Source organism: Aythya ferina (assembly GCF_964211825.1).
Source record: "Aythya ferina genome assembly, chromosome: 1".
NCBI classification, from domain to species: Eukaryota; Metazoa; Chordata; class Aves; order Anseriformes; family Anatidae; genus Aythya; species Aythya ferina.
The window spans coordinates 143,402,108-143,419,362 of NC_140296.1; the positions used below are offsets into that span (position 1 = coordinate 143,402,108).

Genomic DNA, 17,255 nt, shown 5'->3' on the forward strand with positions numbered 1-17,255 from the left:
ATTAACATAGAGGGAGCAGGGACCAGCTCTGCGTCTAGTTCTAAGTGCTTTCTTCTCTGTGAAGAGCCTTGAGAGGTAGCAGCCAATTGCTGGAAGTGGCAAGGAGGCAAAACAGCTCCTTGGAACAGAGTTGGTGACAGAAAGAGCTGAGACTGGCTGTGGGATTACACAGCTTTAGGGTTACACAGCCATCCCTGTTGTTATCGGTGCCCACCAGCACAGACCCATGACAGGAAAGAGCCCCAGGAAAGTTGCACCAAAAAGAAAATTCACCATTTTCCACAGAAAGTTGTTTGATCAAAATAACCATAATCCCCATACTTAAGTGGGTTAAAAATATTTAATCAATTTAAATAAATCCTAAACATCTGTAAACAACTAGGAGCCTCCTGCTACCTTCCCCAGCCTCAGTCCTACCACCAGTTTCCCTCCTGGTTGTGGCGGTAAAGACCAGGCGCTCATACAGAACAACGAAGAACAACGAACATCCACAGAGGAGACTCCCAAACTACTTCAAACAGAAAGGCAGGAACCTGTGTTGCTTCGGGCGTTCTTCAAAAGGCGCGCATCACAGAGTTGACCTGCAGCCCCTTCTCTGTCTGCATCACAAAGCATCCGATTTCCCTCGATGGAACTAGGAACACATGAAGCCAGAGAGTTTATCCCTGACCTTAGCTCTGAAGGGCCAAACCGAAGGCTTGCAAGAAGTACAAATGAGTACAGCGGGGTAGTTTCCACAACCATGCATAGGAAAATGTGCTGACCTTTCTCAACTCCGCGAAAGCTGCTCCAAAGGCAGGTTTGACCTGGGTTCTCTCCCTGATCCACTGCGGCAGCTTGTTGAAGATGGCAGGGCGGGCGTACCGGTGGTCCAGCAGCAGGATGCTCGCGAAGTCCTTCTGATGGCGAATGGCTCTTCCTGCACAGAACGTGCAACAGCATTAAAGTGGGGCACTTGGCTGTCTGCTTTCAGGCAAGTACGCTCCTGTTTGCATCAGCTGTAATCAGCAGGATCAGTCCTGCTTCCCTCTTCCTGCCCTGCTATTTCAGTGCAGTCACATTTTGTATCCCCCAGCCTGTCCGAGGCAGAACAAATTACCTATTGACTGGTTTACGGCCTTCATGCACAGGTTTTCAATCAGCACTCTGCTAGGTGCGGGGCCAGCAGCTCTTGGCTGGAAAGGAGAAACAGGTTAACACAAGGCAGCTGTTAATCAAACTAGGGAGTCTCAGTGAAAAAGCAAGGTAAGTAAATACTTTTATCCCTGCAGAGTGAGTGGGTGGGTATCCAAGCAGACCCCAAGCTGAGAGGAAGGAGGGACAGAAGAAAGGCTGCAGTTAGAGAAGTATTTTGAGCAGTCACTGAGAGCCGGCCTAAAGCTGCCTTGAAAGCAGAGCACTTGTCCCCAAGCTGCCCAGGAGCAGCATCTCCAGTGGGCAGCGAGCAAGAACAAGTAAGCCAAGAGAAGGGATCCTGGCACGCACCTCCTACACCCCGCCACCTCCTCTAGAACTCACTTCCCATCACTGACCTCTTCACCTGTGCGTAAGGCTTTCTGTACATGAGCAGCACGCAGAAGGCTGTGCTCTCAGTGCCATGGTCTGGGCAACAAGGGCAAGCTCAAAGAAAAGAAAGTCTTTGAAGGCAGCCCTGGGACTCGTGTGCCAGGAAGGACGTATGTACTAGAAATCAGAAGTGAAAGAAGCAGAGGCGTTAAGTGTCTCTGTTACCATTGTTTTGTCAAGCCAAGTCATTTTCTCTTGAAGCTCTGGAGATTTAATGTTGGGGTAAGGCATTCCCACCATAATCACACACCTGCAAGGGGCAAGGGAGGGCTGCATTACTCTTAGCGTCTCATCCTGGAGCACTTTGCCAATAGACTGATAAATTAGAGGTCACTGCACCCCTGAGAGACAGCCAGCCCTGCAAACCGAGGGTGGCAGTAAAGCACAGCAGCCTGACAAGCACATTCTGAACCGAACGCTGCAGCGGGAATCAGGGAGCCAGAACAAGGAATTACCCAGCACAGCAAGCCTCGCTGCATTACTTGCCTGAGAAGTGTGCCCCAGAGGTGAGTTTCATACCACCCAGCAGACTTCCCCTCTCACTGGCTTATGCGTCAGCCCAAGCCATGTGATCTCCCCAATTTTCTAGCTACACAAGCACTGATGTGTCCATCCTGTTGGAGGCACTGTGCTACAAACCAGGCGCTCACCTGCAAAGCAGCAGCCACCTTACCTTCCCAGGTCGTCAGAGAAGTTGATCCCTTCGCTCATTTTGCCTCCCACTACGGAAAGCAGCAGGGCTCCTGTCATCTGGCCTGCGGACTGGCTGCAGCGCTGCAGGAGAGGGACCGGCACCTCAGACCAGGAGGGTTCAGAAACACACCTGGGCTGGCGCCCTCTGGCCGTGTTAGAAGCTGCGGCGTCCCCTCTAGCAACACTCCCGTCTGCAGATGGGTGTCAAGCTCCCCCTCCCGTCAGCTCTGCTCACCTTTATGCACTTGGCGTACTCCGCCAGCACCTGCTCCACCTGGTTGGCCTTCTTGGGCTCCTGGAAGATCTGTCACAGGCACAGTGCATCAGTGGCAGCAGCAGGCAGCAGACAGTTCAAATCAAACAAAGCGTTTCACTCTCATGCTATTACAGAGCGCATGGAACTATGATCAGGGAGAAAAAAACCACCAGCACCTTTCCCCTCCACCCTGGAAAAGCGCTGCGTGCCTAGTCCAGCACTTCACAGCTGGGTGCTGAAGGGAGCAGCAGCTGCTCCTTTCTAACGGTCCCCTCCAGCTTAGGCAGCTTTGCCTAATGCTGCAGCAAGCTGGAAGTCGTCTGCGAGCTGAAAGGCAGAAAAACGTGTGCCCCTCTTCCACCTGCACATAAAGGCACAGCAGGACGAGCACACCCTCCAGATGCAAAATCTTGGAATTTTAAAGTAACAAGTTACTGAAGGCCCCTGCAGTGAACTGAGCTGTGTCTTGATAGGTGCTGCACCTTGGCCTAAATCATAAGTTGTTTTTCTAGTAAACCAGAAGTGCAGTATCTGTCTTTTCTGTGACAGTGAAGAACCTAAAGGATGTGTTTCCTCTTGGTTAGCAAGAGCTACCGTCAGATTTTACCAGCCAGAATCAGTCTTTCAGTGGACAAGTAACTGGCAATTACAAATATATTCCAAAAGTATTTAATTTATCGAACAGTAACTATTCAATCCTCTGATTTAAATTAATTTTCCTGTGCAATTTATATAAAATCTCAGTGTGATCTCACCACAGCCACCTCAGGAAAGACTTTAACCTTCCTCTTCTATGATATGATCTCGCGTGTATGCAGCTGAGAGTCACACTCGGTGCGCTGCTACCGAATTGCTTTGCTAACGCATATCCAATATGCTGGAAACTGCAAAGGCCAAACAAGAAGAAATCAGAGCTGAAAGGCAGAGCAGGCTGCGTGGTCGTGGCAGAAGCCTTGGAGGTACTGGGCAGAGCACGAGGACCCTGACAGAACACCCCAGAAAGGCACGCTGAACAAAAGCGCCACAAGCACGGGGAGGCTGAAGCACGGGGCTTCTGCCCCAAAAACCTCCAGGCAGAGAGCCACAGGCCAGAGTGGGCCACGGCTTTGAAATACCTGGGACTGTGCTCTGCTGGTTTGTGCTTTGGCTTCTGGTAAAAGAGAAAATCACAGCCGAGATAGCTGTGGGTCTCTTTTTTCCCTTGGTACATAATCCAAGACCCCCACCTCACCCCCCGAGAGGGTCAGACTGCCTGAACTTCACTACCCAACCTTCAAGTACCCATGGCAGTCACTGCAAAGCTTTCCTATTTGCAGTGATCTCCCCACTTAATGTTCCCTGTTTAATGTTGCTCATTACTCTTTCAGCAGGAGTCACCACGGCTAGCCTTTCAGTTTCCAACTCTGCACTTCTACCAGAAAAATACTGACATCTGTCTTACAAATTTCAGGCTAGTACGATGCTGTTCACCCCTTAGTAGTGCTGGTCCGCGTTCAAGGGACTCACAGCTCAGCCTGCGAAAGGCAAATTCCCCCAAAGAGCTCAACCTGAACATCCCCTCGGCTACCAGGGGACTGGCTTGCTGGCTGCAGAAAGCGCGGACTGTCTCCCTCCACGGCCCCCGCACAGACGGTGCACTTAAAGAACCTATAGCTGCATTTAATCTAATTCAGATCCCGGCTCAGCGATCGGCCGCCCAGGAAGAATCATTTATTCATTACTAGAGGGATTGGCTAGATAAACATCCGCTCTGCTCTGCTGTGCAGAGTATGAGAGCAACTCAGCGCGAGAGGCCGGTAATGCACGGATAATTGTTTGACTTTGGAAGCTGCCATTTAGAGCAGCGAGTGCCCCTGGCTGCACAATTACCTTCTTCTTCGCTGCCAGGCGGGTGAGCAGCCCCGTCTTCTCCCAGTGCGCGTGCACCTGCTTCTCGTAGTCATAGGAGGGGAAGAAGCACACCACGCCCCCCGGGACCACGTTGCACAGGTTGCAAAGGATTCGGCCCGTCTCATCCATCTGCCAGAGAGAGGAGAGCAGCTTGCTGCTGACAGGAGCTCAGCGAATGCCGCTCCAGTTCTGTGCCGATCCCAGGATCACACCTCTCCTGTGATATACCCCGGGGGAGGAAAAATGGGGGGAATATGCAAGCTCCACGCTGTCTGGGGGAGTGGGGAATCACCAAAAAGCTGTTCACTAACCCCAGGTTTCCATTACCACTGTGGAGCAGGGTAAGAAAAGGCAGGGTCTGTCCCAGTGGGTGGGAACTGCCACACTAGCACAGCTGGTGGGGGCTGAGCAGCAGTTACCTGGCTGACCAAAGGAAGGGAAGAAACCACATTCCTCTCTCCCAATTGCTTTGCAACAGACCTGCCCCAAGCCCCGTGCATTTCCCCTCCCACCTGTCAGAGCACAGTGTCCCGTGAAACGCAGGCAAGCGAAGCAACAAAGAGAGGGAGGAAGGGAAACAAGGCGGCACTGACCATCTGGGGCAGGTCTCTGGTCTGGTAGGTGAACTCCAGCTGCTGGTTGGAGGGCCCGCTGCAGAGGATTATAGGCAAGATGTTTTCGGGAGGGATCACGTGTCCTGGAGACCAGACCAAGCACTGCGTCAGCACGCCTGCTGTGCGCAGACACTGCTGGCTGGACAGCAGCACCTGTGCGTACTGCTGCAGGCACACGTTTGCCTCGACAAGCCGAGGTGTACGAGTCACCCCACTGCTCTGGCCTCCGTTCCCTGGCCCCTGAGAAGACAGCGAGGCACACGGCCTGCTGCCTCTGCCCAGGGCACTGGGGGAGTCCCGCGAGGGAAGGCCCAAGCACCCTTTTGTGGCCGTGAGTTCCCAGAAGGATGCCAGGCAGCTGGATCGTCACCCCGCCCTGCTCCCGCAGCACACTCACCGCAGGAGAACTCCACGACTCGCGCAGGCTCCACGCCGGCACAGGACAGCAGCTGCTCTCGGAAATCAGCCACCTGCGGAGGGCGAGGCAGAGAGAGGTCAGGCCCCAGGAGGCGCTGCAGCAGCGCCGCTCCTTCAGCACCAGCGCAGAGGGAGAGCTGAGGAGCTCAGTGCGGAGACGGGCAGAGGACGTGGGCTTCCCCCACGATGAGGACATCAATCAGGCCACGGGCGTGCTGAGCATGCAAGGGGTGGGAGGTGTGCAGAGCTCCAACTGCAGACTTCTCCAGGTGCAAAAAAAGTATTACCAGGACTCCCATGCACTGCACAGACCACACCTTGCACTGCATCAGAGGATGTACAACATCCTCTCTCCAAGGTGCAGTCTGAAGGGTTCAAAGTTGGAATGAGGGCCTTCTGAAAAAGGAGGCTGCTGCCTCACCAAGGCCCTGTGCTTTGCACCCTTCTTCCCTCCCTTTGGGAGAAAAATCTCGATAATTTTCTCAGACAGGGCCTCCTCAACAGCAAAGAGGAGATGCCAGGACATTCCTGCCCAGAAACAGGAATAGAGGAACTGTGTAAGTATAACTGAGATGTCTGACACACCCCTGTGCCTGCGCAGTACAAACAGTCTCTCTGGAACTGTATTCAAAAGCAACAGGATAAGGATGTGAAGCTGAAGAGACGGATCCTGCCACCATAAAAATACTGAAGTCTTGATTTTTCTGTAAAACCCCTATGGGCTTTTTTTTTTTTTTTTTTAAGGATCCCCACAGGAGGATCCCCATCCCCTTAGAAGGTCAGCTGGCTCTGACCGCTACCCATGCTAGCTCCAGCCTACCATGAGCTCAGCCTGTTGTTGTCTTGAGGACATGAAAGGTTAACAAGGGCAATCCTGCCCCTGCACCTACAGCATTTTGCATAACCAAAGCGTGACACCTCGTACAGGGAGCCTGCAACAAGGAGATAAAAGTGGAGGTGGGAGAGCGCTTCCCACACACACCACAGGAGGTGAGAAGAGCATGTCCCAGTGGAGCCAAGCTCTTATTTTTCCATGCCTGCTTGTAGATAGTGCCAGAGATGTCCCGAGAGCCCAGCCCAACATCTCAATTCCCTCACCGGCTGCATGGTGCCCCCAGCAATGATTACAGCTCGGCATTCTTTCACCACCTTGGCAAAGTGGACAGCTGGATTCAGCAAGAGGAATTTGAGGCTGCTCTGACCAACAGTGCCTGGGGAAAGTAAATAAAAAAAAAAAAAAAAGAGAGAGAGAAATGGGATTGGAAATTATCTGTGACAAACATGGATGTGAGAGATTCTCCCTCCTCCTGCCCTGGGCAGTCTGGCAGATCCCCAGCTCTCAAAACAAGGTGCTGCTACCCTAGCCCCAGTGCCCTTGTTAGGAATTCTGTTGGGTTCACGAGAGTCCTCTCGCAGACTGAGCCTGCCAGCCTGAATCATGGACTGCACAGATACCTTCTGGTAGGGTAACCCCAGCCTCCCTTGCTGCCCGTGAAGCATCCTGCTCGGGAGCCATGTCACTGCCCCCGTGCCCTACCTTGCCTGCTGAGAATGACTCGGCCGTCTTCGTTTGCATTCGTGAGGGCCGAGAGAAATCCTTCGATCTGCATCAGCGGGGAGGCCGCTCGGAGCTGCTCGTTCTCAGGCTCCACAGGAGGGCTCTGGAGAGTCCGGGCTGGCCAGGAGGGAGAAGGAGAGGCAGGCAGCTTAGGCTACGTTTCTGAAGATAGGACCTGAGCACTAAATACAGATGGGTCCTTTCTCCAGGAACACGATACCCATGTTCCATCTCATTGCTAAGGATGCAACAAACACCTGGCTTTCCTAGCTGGCACCATTTGCCTAAGCCATCTACTCAGATCCATTAAAAAACACCTGTGCAGTACGGCTTGGGCAGCATCTCACCCTTCAGTTCTGCCTCTCCCCTTCCCCACGCAGATGCTCCCTTTGTCCACAATCGCCCAAGCGGAGGATGTCTGAACTCACCCTCTTTATTGGATCCCTGCTGGAGGGTCTGCAGGAAGTTCTGCAAGCCAGCCACCCTCTGGTTCTCCTTGTTCGTCCTCACAGCTGTGGCAGGATTGCCGTATCGCTCCACAAACCCGAAAAGCTGCCAAGCAAAGGCCAGAAAGACTAAAATAACCAACAGCAGCAATCAGACAAGACAAAAACAGGCTGCTGCGTCTTCTCCTTCAAAACAGCATTTGAAGGCCGTGGGCCATGAAGCCAGAGGGCAGTACCTTCCTGCTGATGAGGCTCCTCTCACAGTAACGCTGAACCTGTCGGAGGAAGACAGGAAAATGAACTGGCGTTGTTCATTTTCCAACCCTCTCCCATCCCGCTGTCCTCGAGCCTTGTCCAGCAGCTGGTTTTGCTGCGCTCCTCGGGAAGGGCGCGCAGTTCTTTGTGAGAGATCCCCCCTAGACACCATTTCAGAGAGCAGGTCCTGCCATGTGGCACCTGACTCTACTTCCAGCTCTCACACAGGCCTCCCGATAACCTTGACCAAGTCACTTTATGCCCTACAGAAGACAACGTTTGCACTACCTTGAAGAGGTTGATATTATCAATCTGGCTCTGAAATAGGAAGTCATTGATGGATTTTAGCACTGTCCCTAAAAGAAAAGGGCGAAAGGGAAAAAATAAATATATTAGCTGCTGAGCCTGCAGCCCCTCGCTGCCCACATCCAAGTCCCTGACCGATGGCGTTCACTCCAGTCTTACCTGTTTGGGAAACTGCCTGGCAGCTGGGATTTTGGTTCACGTTTCCTGTAAAACACGAAACCATTACAGTGGGTCTGTCTTACAATTAAGCAAGAGACTAACAACTGAGCTGAAAGGGGCACAGCACTAGGAAAAAAAAAAAGAAAAAAGACAAAACAAGAATCAACTTGACATCTGGAAAAGGTACCAGAGAAAACAACAGCTCTCGCTTGCTTTGTCTTCTCCCTGTAGGATAGCCCTACAGTGTAGGACAAGGGTGCTGCTACATCCTGAGGAACACCACCTACATTCCTGCTGTAGCAAGAGGCAGCAGGTAGGGTGGGTGCATGCAAATGCTCGCACACCACACAGTCCCCGTGCTGCAACGCTGAGGGGACAGGGACTGCAGAGCATCCCTCAGCCCTCCTCACTGCAGCGCTGGGGAGCTGGCAGGTGATCGGGAAGAGGGGAAAACCCCAGGACAGCTCCACACAGACCCTGAGAGCCGTATTAATTACTGCTGCTCGCTGCGCTGCCTGGCCTAGTGTTTAACACCCACCTCACATCTCACTTGGCAGCCTCAATCGGGAAGCTGTGCACAGGCTGCAGTGTCTAATGAAAGCGCTCAGCCACACGTGGCCACACGTGGGGAAGAGGAGACCCTCAGGAGCAGGGGGGAAGAGAAGCGTGCAGCTGAGAGAAGGGCAAGGAGCGCCTACAGGGCCCCGCACCACAGATCTGCTCTTTCCCTGGGCAAGGAGGAAGTTCTTTGGGAACTTAATGACAGGCTCTCCTCACAGCACACTGATATCTAGCAAAAAAAAAGGCATTGGAGGAAAGGAGGAAAAAAAAGAACTCATTCTGCAGAGGTACGCCTGCCACAGAGAGAGGTCTTGCCACCAGATGACACAGAATTACTCTGAGCCGTGTTTGTGCTGTGCTGATCACTGTCACACATCTGCCATACTCCTCACTTCGGACCCTATCGCCTTTCCACTCAAATCAGATCTGAGAATCCCACAGAAAGAGGGGAACTGCCGCTACCCACTTCTGGCATCACCTGCTGCTCCTCAGCTGATCAGAAAGGAGAGGGGTTTGGGCAGACACCGGTCCCCATCCCCATCTTACAAATCAGACAGAAATAACCTAACTGGTGCCCAAACCTAACCTGAGCAACCCTCCCCGCAGCCTGTGAGGAGGGCGATGGGACAGTGCTCTCAGTCCACAAGCACCCACAGGGGGAGGAACGGCTTGCTTACCTCCCAGCATGGCTACAAACCGCTCCAGCAAATACAGGATCTGCTTAATGTACATCAGGTTCTTTGCCTTCAAACGTTTCCTAGGAAAAAAAAAAATAGGCAGGAATTAGGCCCCAAAACATCTTCAGGAACTAACTCACACAGCTTCCCAAGCTGCAGAGACAAGCACCTGAACTCCCCTTAATTTGGGGGAGGCAAAAACACAGACAGCAGCAGCAGAGATCTATACATTAGAGAAGCGTGTAGAAGCTGCTGGAAAGCAGAGTTGGCTGTGAGGTGCTTTCATCTACTTCCAGCTCTCACACAGGCTTCCCAATAACCTTGAACAAGTCACCAGCTACGCCCTAGCAGAAGACAACATTTTGCTCACGTTCCCTGTTTGCAACAGGGCATACACCCCTGAATAACCTACCCCAGATCACCCCAGAGCACTCACCCCTGCAGCCCAGGCACTCCACTATTCCTACAGGCAACTTTCTGCTCACACACTAATTACAGCTTGTTTATTACGATGGCAGTGATGCCCCAAGTCCCTGTTGCGATAACGCTGCGCCAATTCAGTTATTAGCACTGAGCACAATAATCGAGCACTGCAGGGATGACAAGATCCAAGATCTGGGCCAGCGTCAGAAAACACATCCAGCTTCCTCCTCCTCAGAGCTCACTGCCTCGGCCGCGATGCCAGGCAGCACATGAGAGGTTAAGGTACAGGAGAGAGATAAAAGGCTGGAGCTTTTGAAACTCTGCCTCACAAAGCAGGAACGATTAGAGAGATTGGGAAAGAAACAGAGTAGAAGGAAAAGGCAGAATCCTCAGGGTACCCCCTTCTCACTGCTTAATACCAGCCCCAGGAGTCTGACTTAGACGGGTTCCAGACAGAGATAATGAAGCAAGTGGCTTTTCATCTGCAGAAGGATTAATGCAAATAGCCTTCCGCTGGGGAAAAAAGCAAGAGAGGCCCTGCAGACATGAGACAAGCCACGGCATCCACGCTGCCTGCCACCGCTCGGCCGTTCTCCTCCAAGATCCTCACCTGTATCGCTCCATGTACTGCTGCAGCTGGGAGTGGGCACAGCACAGCTACAAGAACAAAAAGTGGAGCTGGTGTTAGAGGAGAAAGGGCGCTCTGCTGGATGGAGAGCTCATTCGTGGTTAAAGGGCCACCCGTGACTCACCTGAGAGCCGCTGACCTCCGCGCTGTGGATACAGGTGATGGTGTCTATGAGGTTGTGGGCCTCGTCAATGATCACAACCTGGTCCTTCAGTTTGATCCCAGCAGCGCTCCTGGTCGCCTCGTGCAAGAGCATCTGGTAGGGCAGCACCACCAGCTGCAGGAGAAGCACACACCGCCCTGGTTCCAGCTCTCAGCCTTACAAACACAGAGCACGCACCAACTGCTCAGCAAAAGCTGTTTACAAACTGCCTGTTTACAAACTGCTGAAACATTGTGCAGCACACTACTGGCAGGAGCAAGTAATGGGTTTATTTATTGTTAGAGACCCCTAAGCAGCATGCAGACCTTACCTGAGCAGCAGGAATGGCGTATCGACTCCCATAATACGGGCAGGCTTTGGTCTCCCTCCCCAAAGCCACCAGCTGCTCGATATCCTTCACTTCCACCAGTACTTCATCACGGAGAAACTGCATTTGTTCATAGGAATAAAACGGGCACGTAGCGCGACTCACACGTCTCTTCTTCCCTTCCGTCTCTTCACCAGACTTCTTTTCTGACAGCAGAAATCAAAAGAAAGACATGAGCAACACACTCATATAGTCTTAAACCACTCCTCTGCACCCTTATAGCACTTCCTCCTGGACTTTAAAGCAGGCTTTGTCCTGAGTATTTTTGACCCATCATCTATTTAAAGTGTATTCAGCAGAGACATTTCCATCCCCTAGTGGATGCTGCTCTTGCTGCTTAGACTTAGTCACGTCAAGTTAGAACAAGCGTGCTCCCATGCACGAGTCCTGACCAACGTTAAGACACTCAGAAAATACAGACCTCAGCATCCTAACCCAGAGGACGAGAGAAGTAAAAGCAGTAAGGAGAGAAAACTCTCTTGCTAGAACTGATTGGCAGAGAGCCTCTCTGCAGACTCTCACAGCAGCTTTGTCAGCCGTTGCCTCCCCAGGCTGGAAGTGTTCTTACCATGTTTGTTCTTTTGCATCTCCGTGCAGCGGTCATTGATGAGCTGGAGAGCCCCCAAGCGGCGCACCTCCTCATTCACACACAGGTTCTTCGGCATGCAAAGAGAAGCACGAGATGGCCATTAAGAACAGTGTGCACCCTTCACTGTAAAACAGCTGTAAAAGAAGCTTCTGTAAAAGCTTCTTCAAAGCAATCATAGGCCAGAATCCAAAATAGAAAAGTCAGACATTGTGTGCGCTAGCTGCTACAAATATGCTCAAAACCCCTAAGAACTTAGTAAGGAGAAAAAACAAGAAAAGGTGCCCTCAGATGGCTCGCTGCTACACAACAGTTCCTAAAAAGATGCTAGCAGAATTAATAGCAAGAAGGGTGCCTTCTCAGTGACTCAGGCATCTGCAATCTCCCACATCAGAAGAGGGAAGACAGGCTTTTGCATTTGCATCAAAGGGTAAATAGCCAAACAGCTCACAAAAAACGTACCCCACGCAGATCTGACCCATAACTACTTTAGTTTTTCCAGGGGAAGATCCTGTCAGTCCCCAAGATACCTTCTGAGGTGTCACATCCACACAGCTCTTCGCAAAGCCCTTTATACTAAAGTAACACACACCCGGATCCTTTTGTGGACATACCACATACCTGCCTGGATCCCAAAGAGACCAGACGCGTGTCTTTGCCAAAAGGACTTTTCTGCACTTCATGCACAAACTGCGACAGCTGGGAGTGAGTGCGGCTGCAGTAGTAAATCTACAGTGAGGAAGAACAAAGTGAAGATGAGAACATGGAAACCAACCTCCTATCTACAACCAATCCTGCAAGGAAGCAGCCAAGCACGTCAACGATGTTAATGCTGCTCAAGGCTTCAAAACACAAGGGAAGGCACATGCTTGAGCGTCCATCACCTTACAACTGTCAAGGCCAAAGCCCTACCTTCGTGCTTTTGTCCTTAATTTCCACTGAATTTTCCAAGGCCCTTATAATAACAGGGACTCACCATTGAAGAGTAATAAAAGAGTAATGAAGAGTAATGAAAAAATGTTTCTTGCAGTGCGTCTTTAGAGCAAGCCACAACAAAATTTCAGCAACGTTAGCAGAGCAAACTGCTTAAGCAGCCGGCACAGTCCAGAAGGAGATGAGAGCAGCAGAACCTGTTGCTATTATCGACAAACTTGGCAGTTACTGGATGCCACTTCCCAAATCCCTCTGTACTGCATTGCTGGGTGCAAGGAAGCCGTAACTCTGCTACACTGTTCTGTGAGGTGTCCTCATCTCACCTTCGTCACGTGTTCTTCTTCCAAATCATCATCATCATCTTCCTCCAGCCTAAGAACAGAACAAGTTACAATCAGTGATGCTCTACCACAAGACAGCAGTCTCAAGAGAGGTGCTTGTATCATTAGGAAGTAAAAGAAAAATTGACTTAGTTTTTTTCTCAGTGAAAGAAAAATTGACTTAGACGCATCGAATAGTTTAAGTGTGAGTGTGCACAATCGAGTCAAGCCTTGCTCTTTAAAAGAAATACGTCTGTAGGGCTGTGACTTTAGCAGCTTCAAGAAGCTTTTTTTTTTCTTTTAAATCTGGTGCTTCTAAGCCCCAGGCATAAGCTAATCAGTGCTATACTATTCTTCGGTGTGCTTATTTATTTATTTTTGTAAAACATTCCCCTTAGAGACAATTTACCACCCTCAAGCTGTTGCATAAAGAAAAGTTTCAGGAAGAAACTGCTATACAATTCCTCAAAGGCAATAGCAGTTTAATGCTTAATAACTACTTCATTTATATGTAGCTTAAATGCTTTGCAATTTTAAGGCAGGAGGATCTGTCTACATACTAATTAGTAAATTTGTATTTTAGATGTATTTGACTTTTATTACCAAAGTATGGCTTCTGGCTTTCTGCATAAAGCAAAAGAAACAAATGTGTGATAGAGAAAAGTGTGCCCTGGTTTTCATGCTGAAGCTCCAGCCTTTTGGAATGTGACCATCTCTTCCCATAGAGTATCAAAAGATGCTACTGCTAACCAGCAGGACTGGTAGCTTCCTCTGCTGCCCTGAGGGGCATTTTGCTTTTCTAATGCAAGGAACTCGAGTCATTTACCCAGCATCCAGAGGCATTCTCTGGGAACCAGGCATGGATAAAGACAGGAAATTGCCCCACATTTTGAGAAAGATGAACTTTCTTGGAAGACACTCTAAGTTCCTGTGATCAGCCTCAAACAAGCAAACAAAAAAAATCCCCAACCATGTAAAAACCAAACCCTCCAGAACAAGTGCTACCCCAGCTTGAATGGGGGAGAAACTCCAGATCTTCATAACAGAGAGCCACCTTTATACCCAGCATGATAAACACCCAAAGAATCCCAGAGAAATCCCAAGACAGCAATCACAGCCAAAATCCCTTTAATCCAAAAACGATAGAGAAGACATTTCCTTGACATAGAATCACCCAATATCCCAAGTTGGAAGGGACCCACAAGGATCGAGTCCAACTCCTGGCTCTGCACAGGTCTACCAAAATATCAGAATTCAGACCATATGACTGAGAGCATGACTGGAACCCCCTCAGTGTTTGTCCTTACCCAGATGCCGCTCTCTTTTCCTCGTCACTCTCATACTCAGCAAGGATCAGCTCCTCCTCGTTGTGATCCAGCTGCTCCAGAACCTCTGCTCCCGCTCCCTCCGAAAGAGCCTCCTTGCTGAGCTGAAGAAGGCGCTTCGTCTCATCCTCCTCAGATCTCTGAAGCGAGCACATGAGCACGTTATTTCTCACACAGTGAAGTGGCACTCGCACCACTTTACGCCACGTAGCGCAGAGAATGGCTTGCTGGGTACATCCTCAGCAGGACAAGCAAATGCACCACTGGTGTCTAAAATGATCCAGCCCTGCACAACGCAGATGGCAGCAACAGACAAAGATTTAACCACACAGACACATATGAAAGGGAAACATAAAAACCTTCTAGGCAAAAGGCCTTCTAAACACCACCTAAAACTTGAAGTGACAACATCCGTGTAATCCCGCATCAGTCACTTCAATTGGTCCATAAAAATGACTGCCTCAGAAAAAATAGCGTGCAAAACAAAAGCAACCCAGCAAATGTATAACGATATAATCAAATAATACATCCACAGTTAACTCAAGACTAAGATGAACTCAGTAATTGTTTTGAATACAAAGCCCAAGATTTTTCTCTGCTTTTTTTTCTTCCCCTGTTATGTGGTTCTTATTCTCTAACAGCCCTATCCCTCCAAAGAAATTCTATTACAATGTTGAAGAACAGTTTTCTTATTGGTTTTCTGTTCTGATAAAGAAAAGTTCCTTCCATCTGTACCTTCCAACTTTAATGAGCATTTACTCTGGCATTACGAAGAAAGGCAGTTTACAAGTACTATAGAGTAGATGAATCAGTTGCTCTTCCAGATCTCTATAACTTTTCTCCAATTTGCTTTCTTCCTTTTACCATGCTTATTATTTCCCATGCTTTTCATTCTCTTGTAAGGAAACAAGTTCTTTGTTCCGCTTGTTTTTGATTTGCCGTTCACCTCGGAACCTTTGCTATTTCTGCTGGACCCTTTTGACAGGAGTTGAATAAAACATAACACGGCACTTGAGATGGAGCATGCTAAAAACTAATAGCCTGCCTGCCTTTTAAGTCTGTCTCTTTGGGGACCCAAAGTGGGGATTTCTGGGAAGTTTAACTCACACCATCGAAAAGCTTCGGGTCAAGGGTTCTGGGGCCAGTTCACCCATCTAAATTGCAGGCAAATAGATCTGTCAACTTCCTACATGTAGAAAAGGGACACTTTGTAGAAAATATAGCTGTATAGTCCAGAAGGTAAACAACTCCAATTGCTCCCTAGTGGTGAGCAAAGTACAACCAAGGTCTGATCTGGCTTTTTTTTGGTCTTCTGTTCCCATGCTCTTAAATTGAATCTAAGATCTACGGGGTTTAGTCTGTAAGTACAGTGCTTACAGATGCTCATAAAACAAAGAGCTTCCAAAAAAAAAAAAAAACTTTTTTTTTTTTTTTTTTTTTAAAAAAAACACCCTTTTTTTACCTACACACAAATGCTTTCAGGAAATTCTCTACACACAAAGTGTTTTTCACATCTGTACTTAAAAAAACTAATCTAACCAAAAATTTCAGAGGGCCGATTCCAAAACAGATGGGTCAGAAAATGTAGAGTCAAATGACAGGCATAAGCAAGTACGAACAATACTTGAGATTATGCAGAAACTTCTAATCTCTGCAGGACAACTCACCTTCCTCTTCGCTGCGTATTTCAGCTGCACATTATGGCGAATTTTCTCAAGACGTTCTTCTCGCTTTTTCCTCCTGATCTGCTCTTCCTGAAATAAAGGGAGAGTGAGGGAAGGATGAATTGTGTTTAGTCCTAAAAGCCAGGTATAATTACTTTCCTATTCCCTGGGAGTAGTCAAAAAAAAAACAACTCTGAAATATAATTGCCAGTAGGTCCTTTTCTCCTTGCATGCCTATTATACGTTATTGTGTTGACAGTAACATAGTTTCCTGTCCTATGCAACCTGTACAGGAATGCCTCATCCCTCTTAACTGACAAAGTTAAGAAGTGTTGTGAATGACGACGACTGCCAGGTTTGCATCATCTGCTTTTCCAGCCATCACCCATGATATCTCCTATTCTAATCCTCACACCTTGCTGTTTTCCCCTTCCTCTACACATAACATTTCTTAACCTTTAGCTTGTTCACCATGTCCTGTTCTTCTTTCTTCTGCACAAACGCCGTAATCCAGTCTGGTTCCCCGGATGAGCCTTTGCTATCGGGCTGTCCTGGCTCATCAGAAGCCAGCGGCTGCTTCTCCTCCTTGTCCTCGAGTGCCAGAAGCCGTGCCTCCTCCTGCTTCTTCTTCTCCTCAAAGTCTCTGAGCCAGGAGAGGGCCCCGCAGATGAGACTCAGTGACTTTCCCTGATGAAAACAAACGGGACAGGGCCACACACCTGATACATCGCCGTCCCTGACAGACCACAGAGAGAAGACCTGCTTTGGAGTGGGACCAGGTCAAGCTCGTGTGCGCAGACACAGATGTGGCACTCTGTTCTCCCACAGTGCCACTTTATGTGGTGCCTGCTTCTCCCCTGCACCTGCGCAGGGTGCACCAGCACCACAGATGGGGCTGGCCCACCTCTGAAACGGGACCCCGGGCTTCACACTTGTGTGGGGACAGAGCCCGGCTTCCCCAAGCACCACCCGGATGGGAACGGCTCCCAGCACCCCCCACCCCCCCCCCATTCCCCGTCCCGCTTCTCACCGTGCCCGTGGGGCTCTCGAAGATGCCGACCTGCCCGGCCTGCAGCGCGGCGTACAGCGCGGCCATGAACCGCTCCTGGATGGGGTACGGCCTGTAGGGGAACGGGAACAGGGACGGGGACGGGGACCGGGGCGCCCCAACGGCCGCCGCCTCAGCGCCAACGGCCGCCGCCTCAGCGCCAACGGCCTCCCGCGCGCCCTCCATGGCGCCGCCTTCCCGCCTCGCAGCGCCGCCCGCTGCCCATGGCGGCGGCCGGGCGGGGCCGGGTCCCGAGCCCTCCCCCTGCCCTCAGCGCCTCGCTTCGCCTCAGGGCCGGCCCCCCGAGCCCGGCTGTGGTGCTGGGGCCCCGCCGGTGCCGGGGGTCCCGGTTCCTCAGCCCGCTGCCAGGGGTCGCCCCTCAGGATGGGTGTGGGGGGCT

The 17,255-nt window shown here is 50.4% G+C and overlaps 1 protein-coding gene across 4 annotated transcripts; it reads right to left on the reverse strand.

The window, feature by feature from the left end:
• Window positions 1-321: 321 nt before the first annotated feature.
• Window positions 322-17,025, reverse strand: DDX11 (DEAD/H-box helicase 11). 4 transcript variants are annotated; one of them, XM_084516879.1, is made up of 26 exons: window positions 16,838-17,025; window positions 16,264-16,494; window positions 15,811-15,897; window positions 14,126-14,283; window positions 12,822-12,870; window positions 12,187-12,294; window positions 11,548-11,635; window positions 10,923-11,125; window positions 10,574-10,726; window positions 10,432-10,478; window positions 9,399-9,478; window positions 8,161-8,205; window positions 7,984-8,051; window positions 7,677-7,715; window positions 7,423-7,546; window positions 6,974-7,111; window positions 6,535-6,647; window positions 5,417-5,489; window positions 4,999-5,102; window positions 4,385-4,534; window positions 2,495-2,563; window positions 2,240-2,340; window positions 1,732-1,816; window positions 1,100-1,175; window positions 765-919; window positions 322-634 (listed from the first exon to the last, which is right to left on the reverse strand). In XM_084516879.1, the coding sequence occupies exons 1-26, from the start codon at window positions 16,901-16,903 to the stop codon at window positions 605-607; spliced, it is 2,640 nt and encodes an 879-aa protein (XP_084373005.1). In that variant the 5' UTR covers window positions 16,904-17,025; the 3' UTR covers window positions 322-604. The 4 variants fall into 4 exon arrangements, 3 of the variants coding, with proteins under 3 accessions (XP_084373005.1, XP_084373007.1, XP_084373006.1); XM_084516880.1 differs by lacking the exons at window positions 322-634; window positions 1,732-1,816 and having other exon boundaries at window positions 781-919; XR_014692301.1 differs by lacking the exons at window positions 322-634; window positions 765-919; window positions 1,100-1,175; window positions 1,732-1,816 and adding an exon at window positions 3,271-3,399 and having other exon boundaries at window positions 2,303-2,340.
• Window positions 17,026-17,255: the final 230 nt, after the last annotated feature.

Coding starts and splice junctions, on each gene's coding strand:
- DDX11 (XM_084516879.1), bottom strand. CDS start 16,903: ATGGCCGCGCTGTACGCCGCGCTGCAGGCCGGGCAGGTCGGCATCTTC. Junction 12,871..14,125: donor GAAAAGAGAGCGGCATCTGG/GTAAGGACAAAC, acceptor TTCTGTTCTTAG/GCTGGAGGAAGATGATGATG. Junction 9,479..10,431: donor CAGTACATGGAGCGATACAG/GTGAGGATCTTG, acceptor TTTTTTTCCTAG/GAAACGTTTGAAGGCAAAGA.